This window comes from Lontra canadensis, unplaced genomic scaffold, assembly GCF_010015895.1.
Source record: "Lontra canadensis isolate GAN:19392208 unplaced genomic scaffold, GSC_riverotter_1.0 scaffold5, whole genome shotgun sequence".
Classification (NCBI taxonomy): Eukaryota; Metazoa; Chordata; class Mammalia; order Carnivora; family Mustelidae; genus Lontra; species Lontra canadensis.
In genome coordinates this window covers 15,544,690-15,555,621 of record NW_022630999.1, presented here as the reverse complement: position 1 = coordinate 15,555,621, position 10,932 = coordinate 15,544,690, and the positions used below count along the sequence as shown (strand labels likewise).

General features: G+C 53.1%; 1 protein-coding gene across 1 annotated transcript in view; it reads right to left on the bottom strand.

Annotated features, from left to right (window-relative positions):
• PCYOX1L (prenylcysteine oxidase 1 like) overlaps positions 1 to 8,184 on the bottom strand; it is a 10,831-nt gene extending 2,647 nt beyond the window's left edge. The window contains exons 1-4 of the mRNA XM_032851504.1: positions 8,053 to 8,184; positions 4,061 to 4,267; positions 2,443 to 2,617; positions 885 to 1,096 (exon numbers count right to left, since the gene is read on the bottom strand). Coding sequence (XP_032707395.1) covers positions 885 to 1,096; positions 2,443 to 2,617; positions 4,061 to 4,267; positions 8,053 to 8,140 — 682 coding nt within the window. The 5' untranslated portion in view covers positions 8,141 to 8,184. The remainder of the gene's footprint in view (positions 1 to 884; positions 1,097 to 2,442; positions 2,618 to 4,060; positions 4,268 to 8,052) is intronic.
• Positions 8,185 to 10,932: the final 2,748 nt, after the last annotated feature.

Sequence of the window (10,932 nt, the reverse complement as noted above, 5' to 3'; positions counted from 1 at the left end):
GGGGGGGCCTGGCGGGAGACTTGCAGTAATCTGGGTGAGGGATGCTGAACTTGGACCAGGGAGGAAGCAGTGCTGGGAAGTGGTCAGATTCTGGCTCTAAGTGGAAGGCAAAGCAGATTCCTTTCCTTCCCTTTTTTGTTTCCTTTCCTTCCTCTCCTCTCTCTCTTTCTTTCTTTCTTTCTTTCCCTCCCTTCCTTCCTCCCTCCTATCTCTCCTTCCTTCCTTCGCAGATGAGATATGATATGTGATGGATATCAGAGATGGCACCAGTCCGGGTTTTGGCTGGAGCAACGGAAAGGAGCTGTGGAAGACTCTTAGAGAGGCGGGCTTGAGGGGAAGGTCAAGAGCTCAGGTTTGGCCACCTTGAGTGCCCACCAGTGGAGATGTAAGGGTAGCACTGGACATGTGAGTCTGCAGTCCTGAAGGGAGATCTGGGCTGGAAGGCGTGCTTAGGAGTCGGTGGGTGGAAGTGTGAGTAGTTGAGACGCGGACCAAGGACTGAGCTTGCACTTTCCACGTTAGGAGGCGGGGAGGAGAGAAGGCCCCGGCCTGCGCTGGAGGGTGGCCGGTTATGTACACGCCCGCTGGCCCCAGCAGGCCAGGTCCTGAAACCAGCCCCAGCAGGAGCGGTGGAAACACACTGGAACTAAGATCTGAGCTTTGCTTCCAACTTCTGAGAAATGGGGTGAACATCATTTCCTGGCAGCCTGGAGGTCCGATGCCAGAATCAAAGAGGGTTGAGGCAGGAATGTGCTTAGACAGCTATACTGAGCCTGGTGGGTGTGGGGTTGTCACTGGCCGGGGGTGGGGGGTGGGGGTGGCAGCCCATCCTGGGTGCTGTGGGCCAGGGAAGGGCAGGAGGCAGGCCGAGGGCAGAGGCTCACCGGCGAAGGCAGGCATTGCTGCAGACTGGCCATAGCTGGCCCGCAGGACAGCGGAGACGACATCGTCGATAAAGCGCTGAGTGACGCCCACTTGGAGCAGGGACTCCGCCACGGAGCGCTGGGTCATGTTGACGAAGGCAGACTCCCCCAGTGAGTAGAGCAGCTCCTCCACGCCCGAGAAAGCGTAACCATGGGCCTGGTACTTGTAGATCCTGGAAGACATGCAGAGCTGGAGCCCTTGTGCCGGCTGACCAGCACCTGGGCGGCCCAGCAGGGCCCCACCCTGCCTCTCCATGAGGAAAGTGAGAGAGGAGGCTGGTTTCTTAGCCTGTCTGCTGACGCCGGTGGGCCTCCCCCAGCTATAGGGACAGCGTAGGGGGCAGGGCAAACTGTCCGGAGCCCCACTAGACCTGGTTTCCCCACGGCGCGGCTAAAGGACAACTATGGTGTCTGAACTGCCCCGTCTGAGGGCACAGTCCTCTTCTCACCCACGGGGGACTGCCAGGCAGTGGGCCACAGCCCACCTCCACTGTCACATGGCTCGCTTCAGCAGTGTACACTCTGCGCTGGCTTCTAGGGCCACGTTGGACCCGGTGGGACTGGCCTCACACCAGTGTTGCCATGTTCTGTGCTAGCCCAGCCTGGCCTCCCTCCCAGCCTCATCCGACAGGGCTCCCACGCACCCCAGCGAGCTCCAGTCTCGCCCCTCCGCAGCAGCCCCAGTCTCAGGGACTGACCAGCTGATCTTTGAAATGCTGCCTCTACCGGGGCTGCTTTGTCAATGTGCTGAGTCTGGTCATAATGGGACAATCAGATAGAGTTCCTCTCCATGAAAGAAAATCAGCATTGTAGGTTTGGGTAAAATGGACAAGGGGGAAAGACGTCAGAAGGGTAAGGACATTACATCTGGGGGATTCCTGGAGAGTAAAAGGTAGGGATGCCATGAAGGGTATAGGGGTGGAGATGGGAAGGGTGGCAAAGCACCAGGACCCAGCAAGGAGGCCGGGAGGCCATCCTGAATGTCTGCCTCTGGGCCAGGAAGCAAGGAGGACCCTCAGGGGAGAGCTGGCGTGCCAGGTGGCGAGTGGGTGAACGGTGAGAAGCAGACAGAGTGACATCGGACCACTTGTCCTCATCATATGAAGGAGTGGGGGAGGAGGCCAGGGCCCAAGGAGGAGGGAAGTGGTGAAAAAGGAGTTTGTTCTACATGGGAAAACCGGGGGTCAGTTGGGCTTAGAAGGGCACAGCCTGAGGCTGTAAGAGGCCTCTAGATGTGCTTCATTTGGCTTATTCCTAAGATGAATTGGTTGCTGAAAAACCAGGAGATTTCACACATCACTCTGGATTTCTAGCGTCTTCTAGAAAATCGAAAGACCTAGCCACAGGAGGTGGCATTCCCACAGGGCAGAGTGCTAGCTACCCCCTTCAGACAGGGCCCTGCTCTTCGGGGCAGCCCACTGCCCACTCTCCTCTCCCACCAGCTGCTTCCGCTTCTGCTTCCGCACACCCCAAGGGTGTCCTTGTAGGCAGTGGCGTTTGCAAGCCCCGCCCGGCGTACCTCATGAACTTCTCCATGACCTCCTCCACCCACATCTGCAGCCGCAGGAAGCTGATGCCGTAGTGCCACCAGAGGCGGAAGAGGTTCAGCAGGTACCAGTCTGTCTCCTCCAGCACGAAGTGCTCCCCGTTGAAGATGGCGCTCCTGCCCACCACCTCTCGCCGGTGCCTCAGGCCTGAGGGGATAGGCAGGAGCCCCTCAGGTCCCTCTCAGAGCGCCCCCCTCCCCCAGGAGATCTAGCAGTTACTGAGCGACATTTAGGGTCCTCCTGAAGGATGCAAATGGATTGGCTCTGTTAAAGGGAAGAGCCAGACACTATGGTCTGCCCCTCTGTGCTGCTTGTTTGGAACAGTCAACAGATGCCCTGGGCAGGCTAGTTAATAAAGACGTGAGATTTAAAGTAATGTACCAGTTCACAGTGGTGTTTTTGAACAGGGATGCACTCAGCCACGAGTGCGGGGAATTCAGCTGTCATCCTGGAATGGCCAGGGACTGACTGCTGGCTCTTGGATGGCAAGCCCCGGCACCAAGACCGCCTGGGCAGAGTCCCAGCTCTTTGCAACCGTCCGCACGCGACAGCCTACAGAGCACTGGGACTTCAGCATCTCGCTTCATCCTCTCTCAGCCTGGGAAGAGGCAGAACAGGTGACAGCAGCCCCCAGTTAGAAATGTAGAAACCGAGGCTTAGCTTCTAGGACCTGCCCCAAGTCACAGGCTTCTGTTTCTTCCCCCCATTCCTGTCCCTGAGCCACCAAGTTCCCTATCGCGGAGGCCACATTCCTTCGGCTTCCTTCCAGAGAGATTTTCTGCCAACACTCCTAAGGATGGGTATAGCCAGGAGTCACTCCTCCTCCGCCCCCACATACTATCTGCAGCTCTGCATCCTACTGACACACTGGGTCTCTGCGAGTGCTCTACACTAAGCCTGAAGGACTTCCCCAGTCTTGCTGCTGTGCACTTAAACAGTATTTACTCTCAGATCCCAGTGGGGGGGCAGGTGGGATGTTTTCAACCTTCTGCTACCTCCAGCAACGCTGCGATGAGTAACTGTGTTTGCCACTTAGCTCTCTTTAGTACACCTGGTCGCTTCCGAGAAGCAGAGCTTGTGTGTCAAACAGGACCAGTGTCTGTGGTTTCGCTAGGTGCTGCTGGGGTTGAATCCGGCTCTTACTCCTCGGCAGCGGGGCCGCAGCAAAGGTGTAGACACCCTCTGAGCCTTCCTTTCCTCAGGAGACCTAACACCTGCCTCACAGGAGGGTGGCTGGGTAGGGAGGACGGAATGCCCACATCCCACCTGGAAGGATTCCAGGTACCTGGCAAGCACACAGCACATGGAAGACGTTATAATTATGGCTACCGAGAGGCAGCAAGTCAAAAGGGAAAGAAACTGGCTTGGGTTCTAATCCCCGCTCTGCAACTAACTCACTGTGTAACCTCAGGCAAGTTCCTTCCCCTCTCTGGTCTCAGATGCTCCATCTGTAAAACGAGGAGATGGGGCTACATGACCCTCTGGCCCTGACCTCCAGGACCATCTGGGAGAAGCCCAGTGGTTGCCACCAGCCATGGGCAAGACGGGGGGGGGGGGGGGGTGGAGAGGACCTTGGGGCAATGCACTCACCCAGCTGCTTGACGAAGTCCTGCATGTGCAGGCTCAGGGAGTGGAAGGAGGCGGCCCCGCTCTCGTAGTGCTGCTTATTGACGGAGATGGTGGCGAGGCGGCCACCCACAGTCCCCTTCTCAAACACGTCGATCTGCACCCGGGGCCCAAAGTGTTGCTGGAGGAAATAGGCTACAGCGGAGCCCCCAATTCCGGCCCCAACCACGGCTGTCAGCAGGCCAGGGAGGCAGAGAGGGGAGAGACAGCGCAGGGGGTGGTAAGGCCGCAGGTCCCACGCTGACCACCCCCTGGGAGGTGGTTCCCAGGCCCCTGCATTTCATCTACTTATCACCTCTCAAAAAGGAAATCTGCAGGCTGGTTTTTTAGTAAAGCTATTTGCAGAGAGCAAAGGACAACCTGAAAATTGTCACCTACTGTAACGCTCATTTTATAATGAAAAAGACACATTAGCAGGAAAGAATCTCAACATTCTGGATGATCATGTAAAGAGAATACATTTAGTTTTATACAATCTCACTACATTGTCCCTATTTTTATTTCATTCTGAATTGGTGAAGACCTGGTCACTGCAGGTACTGTTAGGCAAGATCAGTGTTTGGAAATGACTCCTTAATCTAGGGGTCAGCAAACTATAGCCTGCGGGCCAGTTCTAGGCCACAGTTCTACTGGGACACAGCCGCCCTCTTTCTGGAGCCTGCTTATGGCTGCTTTCACACTACAGTGGCAGAGGAGTACTTGCCGCAGAGACCCTATGGCCTGCAAAGCCTGACGTGTTTACTCTCTGGCCCTTTACTGAAGAAGTCCACCAACCCTTGGTCTAGGGCAACCTACCACCTGACACTTTAATCACTTCTACATTTGCTGTTTGCCAAGACTGGAATGCACCCTGGGACGGGCCACTCGCTACTGTGCAGGGCACCCTATGCCGGTTTGGACTCTTGTTCCAAAGTTTCAGCTTTGATGTCTTTGGGGATCTCATCATCTACTGTCTTTACTGTGCCTCCTGCTTTCCTGCTATTTGCAAACTTGGTTCATAAGCCATGGGTGCTCTCATCCAAGTCACTGGTAAAATGTTTCACTGGCAATGTGGGCTCTGTGGGTTACCAGGCACCACTGTCCAGACAGCCTAATCTAGATACTCATAATAGCACTGTGCCAAGATGGCAAGGCAGCTATGAAGCTACTGAACTGGACAGCCGCACCCCCCACAATTTGAGACCCAGCCTTCCTCCCATCTGGTAGTCTGTCTAAATAGAAAAGGAGGTAAATTGGGCATTGATTTTTCCTTCCCAGACCCCTGGTGGACCCATGACAGAAGGCCTAGGTCCTGTCAAGAAGGCAAAAACGCAAAGGTCTTTTTGATCTGGCCTCCATTTACTTGGGCACTTCCTGCACCACTCCCCACCCCTCCCCCTTCTTGTTTGCATCAACTTTTTTGGTTGTGGAGCCCATGACTTTGCTCTCACACTTGTGTCTTGGCCTACGTTGATTCCTTTTTTGGGAACGCTGTCGCCTTTTGCCTTGCTGCTTCTAGGGCCGCCTCTAGGGCCGCCGTGTGCAATTAGTTTTGCTTGCCTCACTCACCTAAGACAAGTCAGGTGTCACTCCCACATATTCCTCCAGCGCACGCTCCTTCCCCGGGACCTTATTCTTGCACACTATCCTTCACTGGTCCATTTAAGGACTGAGAGCAGCTCCCTAGGTCCCCCAGACCCTGGCAGGCAGTAAAGCTAAGTATTTGTTGCATCTTGAAAAAAACAAAAAAACAAAAAAACAAAAAAATCCACTTCCTCCTTTTCAGTGTTTACAAAGCCATTTCTAAGAGTGCCCTTAACCTTTTTCAACCAGTGCACTCCCTTCCTGTCTGTGACAGAGCCCCAAGTTATCCATTTTTCAGAGGAACTAATATCATGAGGCCTCGAAGCTGCCCACAGGGCTCTGGGGAAGCAGAAGAGCTCACCTCATTGAGAAGCAGCGCATTCAACGCCCACAAACCGACGCCCACTCCCTGGTCCATGATAAGACGTGCTAGGGCCCAAGAGAATCAAGCTCGGCTTTTGTCCTCCTGAGCTCAGGCAGGGAGTGGGCAGACAGACTTGAGCACTGCAAGCTATGACAACGTGTGACCCGTGCGACAACAGGGTTCCGGGGAATCCTGAGGAGGAAGCAACGTATTGTGCATGAGCACGTGGAGACACAGGCCTCACAGGGGAAGTAATGTCTGACCAGGGCCCTGGAGGACGATCAGCTTTGCCTGGCAGCAGAAGCACATTCTCCCTGGAGAACAGCATGAGCAGGGCAGTGTGTGGAACTGTGGGGGTGGGGGCAAAGAGTCCAATGTCACACAGAGGTATTCAGATTTGACCCTGCAAGCAGTCTGGGGGTGAAGCCATCCTCACAGGAAAGCTCCACAATCTCGTGTGTAGAATCCAAACCACCAAGATGAGGACAATCAGAAAAGCTACCAAGCATCTTGGCATTGCCAAGTGTCCTGCCTTGGGTGACCGCTGGGCCAGGTAGGCAGGGACGAGGCAGGCAACCAGCCATGTACTGCTGGAAACAGGAGTGCTGGGAGGAGGCCCTGCCCCTTCCCAGGGGCCAGTGTGAAATGTCTTGCCTTGTTGCCCATTTTTTGGGAGATGAAGGGAGTGTCCTGCCCCTCCAGACACAGCGTGCCTAACTTCCCCATCCTTCGGAGCCAAAATCCACCTTCTCCCTGAGGTCTTCTCTGTCTGCTCTAGCTCTCAGGATTCTCCCTCCCCTGAAAACCCTAGACTCTCAGTCCCAAACTGATTTCTGGCAGGCTCATCTGTCTTAACCCTTTATGGCCTGAGCTGCAGTTTTGTAATCCAAAGAAGCCTTAGCACTATACTAGCCCAATAAGTCTGCGGTGCTTTCAAGGGACATGCTCCCCTGCCAATAAGGGGGCAGAGAGGGCAGCTTAGTGGAGTGGAGACTCTGCCCCCGACACCAGAAGACTAGCATCTCTGCCTGCGGGAATTTTATATGTGAGGGACTGGAATATCTTTAAGAGCCCTGTCAAGTTAAAATTGACAATTGTTAATAGAAAGAGCAAACAAATATGGAGCTCTAGTCAATGAGATGCAGGAAGAAGTATTTAGCAAATGTCCTGATTCCTGCAGTTTATTTTGAAATGCATTAAGATGTAAGTTGAATTCATGGAGGGAGGGGAAGATAGTTATGTAATAATGCAAGTACAGGAGCAGTTTGCTAAGGGCAGAATCTAGGTGGTGAGTACACAGTTGACCACTGTATATCCAGTTCTTTCAACTCTGCTGTACATCTGAAAATTTTCAAAATAAAATATTTTAATAAAACCCAAGATGACTGCTGTTAAAAGTTCTCCACTGTCATTCAGCAAATTGATCTCCAGCAGACCTTCCTAGGTTCTCTCTTCTATTCTCCCTGAGGTTTTGGCTTAGATGTTCCTTCTAGGAAGCCCTCCAGAGCCCTCTTGGAGCCTGGAAGATGGACGAAGCGCTCTTCCCATCGGGGTACCTTCTCAGCCTTACCATTGACTTCCCTGTATTGTGCAGTCTCGCCTCCAGACCGGAACTACCGAGCACTGTGCCTGCTTCACAGACGGCCCTCAATAAACCTTTATGAATGACATCACCCAGTCCCGGGCCTCTCTGTCATCCATCGGGGCACCTGGCAAAGAGCCAGGTCCACCGCAGATGCTCAATGCTCCCGGCCCTTCTGGTGAGATCAGTGGCCAGTCCGGTCCCAAGCCTCTTTTCCGCCCCAGGCAGCCGTCGCCACATGCCCATGCCGGATCAGCACCTTGCCTCCCACCGTTCCCCTTCCTCTCCCAGTCTCAGTCCCTTGCCTCTTCTCCAGCCCGTTCCTCTCCCGAGGACCCCTCCCTCGCCCAGCTTCCTTCCCCTTCCCCCACCCGGTAGCTGCCGGCTACGATCCCTTTTCCCTCACAGCCCTCCCCCGCGCAGCCCCCCACCCCGTCCTTCCCGCACCGATTTTGCTGGGCCGGGCGTCTCCGCCTGTGGCGGCGGCTGCCAGGAGCGCGGCCAGCGCGGCGAGGAGCCGGGCAGCGCGGGCCATGGCGGGCGGCGATCCGGACAGCACGCCGGCGCTCGGTGCGGGCGGGTTGGCGCTGGGCTCGCCGCCCCGCCCCGGCGCCCCTCTGGCTGTTCCGCCTTCAGCCCGGCGGGCCACCGCCTCTCATTGGTCGAGCCGCCGTCTCTCTCCAGCACGAGGCGCTCATTAGCTGCATCCCTCTCGGGTAGGCTCCGTCGGGAGCGGCTTCCCCGTCCCGCCTCCTGGACGCGGGTTCTCCATTGGCTGGCTCGTCCTGCCCCCGCGCAGGTGTGCGCGCTCCGGGTGCTCAGCATCAGGACCAGGGCCGCGCTGAGGGGAGATCGACGGGAGAGGCGGGCGACCTCGGTCCCAGTCCAACCCCTGCGGGTTCCTAGCTCTCTAACGGGCCGTCTCCGTGTCTGCTTCGGTTTCCCTTCTCTCCCGCTCCCTTTCTGGGTGGTTTTGGCAATCACGTGAGATCAGAGACTTGATACCGTCTGGCAGCATCTGCAAGCGCAGCAGATTGCTGACCAAGCGTGTGCAGGCGTGGGGGCGAGGCGCTCCCCTGCGCGCGCGTGGAAGCAAGGCCAGATGCTTTCGAGACTGCTGTCACCCACGTGTACTTGCAGGTTCTACATGCACTTTGTGTCTCTGCCTTCTACTTAACCAAAAGAGAAGGGTTTCATCCAGTCTCTTCTCGGGGGAAGGAAAGGTAGGAAGGGAGGAGTAAGTTCCCATTTTCACCCTCAGAAAAGAAGAGCCGCTCCGTGTGGTTAGTTCATTACACGGCGAAGGACAGATTCCTCTGGCAGAAAATAAAGCTGGGCATGAGCTTCAGGATAAGTAAGGAAAACCCATATTTAATTTGGCCAGATGATGGCTAAGAGAAGAAACTGAAAGGATTCAGACGCTAGTAAAAGAGCATGTAGCTGAGATTCCAAGTCAGCTCTCTGAGTCACAGAAGGGCCAAGCTGGTTGCTAGTAAAGTAGTAGACAAACATGCATTTCTTATGATCTTAAGAAATAATCTTTTTGGTAATGTTTGTCAGAATGTAAAGCTCCTTAAGTTCATTCCCTTGACTCAAGATAGTTCCTTAAATTTTTTGTTATATAAGCATTCATCAATTACTTTGTGCCAAGTTCTCTTATGCGCTGACTTAATCTGATTCTTGTAGCTTTTTGAAGGGTAAATTGTATTAACTCTAAAATTCCTCCTTTTCTCCCACCAAACAAAAGGCCTTACATATTTATTACTGAACCAACCTACTGGTGCAGAAGCATAGGAACAGAGAAAAATCATTTTCCCAATAAAACATGTCTATCGTTCAGGTAGTGGTGATGTCGACTCTAGGAGACCAGGAGTGAAGCTGGGTGACTCTATCAGTTACCTATTGCTTCGTAACAAACTACCCCCAAACTTAGTGGCTACCAGTAACAATCATTTACTTTGCCCATAAATCTGGGCTTTGGGCACGGCTCTGTGAGATCAGCTCATTTCTGTTCCATATGGTGTCGGATGGGGGCTGTTCCACTAAGGGCTGGAGGATCCAATTTCTAAATGACTCGAGATGGCTGGCAAGATGGCGTTGGCTATCAGCTGAAATCTCAGCTAGGGCCTAGTTTCACTCCAAAGGCTGTTTCAGTTTGCTGTCAATTGAAGGCTGAGTTGTTGTAAGGGTGAGCATCCAGAGATAGGATAGTTTGGGTCTGGAAACCAGCAGTCACTTCTACTACATTCTATTGGTCAACCACAAAGTCCGGATTCAAGATTTGGAGCAACGTTTGAAACCTCCACAGCGAACTTGACCATGTGGATGGTATGAGCAGATAGAAGTAAGAGTATACTTCCTAGCACTGGGAATATGGGAAGCAATGGATTGGGGAGCCAGGATATCAAGACAAGATTAGAAGAGTAATGAAATCCAAGGCCGAATTGCTGGAAAGGATGGCTCCAAAGAGGGCCACTCAGCCAGGAGGCTGGGTATTTGGCAGCCAGTTAAGCAGATGTATAGACAAAGCCAGGCAGAGCTTGACAAGGACTCACGGAAGCTGAAGATCTGTGTAAGGCCACATGTCAGTGATCTGGTTGAGAGGATCAGAAGTCCAGGAGTTCAAGTGACGTGATTGAAGCAGGTAAGACAACTAGAACCAAGAAACAAGTGTAAGAAAATAAGGCAATGCCAGAGAGGAAGGCAAAAACAGAAGTCCAGATCAAGAACTATGTAAGAATCAGAATGAAGCAAGGCCAAGGAGGTAGGAGAACAGACAAGACTTCAACCCCAAGGCAGGGTGTAGAATGAACATCTACACCACATCCATTTGGCTGGGCTGCTGTGGGATCTCAAGGTACCTCTGCTGAGTGTTGACAAGATGGGTGAGGAGTCAATGAAGTGACCATAATGTCAATATATAGGCAGACAAAGACACTAAACACAGGAACTAGTTATGTCAATTCAGGTTTTATTGAAGTTGCTTCTGAATATTCTATTTCATCCTTAGTTTTCCCTATTTGATTTGCTTTAGTGTACAAGAACCTTTCTTCACTTATCAGATCCTTTGCCATGAAAGAGCACCAATTAACTTATCAGTATCAAACCAATTCCCTTATGACAGTGAAGAAAATCTGTGAAAGGTTTGTAGAATCCATGTATTAAAACACCAGGATCCCCTCTTCAAGTGAGCCAAAGCTTCCTTACATATCTGCAGGCCTACAACATTTCACTTTACCAACAAGATTAAAGTAATGAAGAGCAGATACAATTTTCTTGCTCCTCCAGTCTGAAAGTGTGGATTTCTTGCATTACAGTTAAAACAAC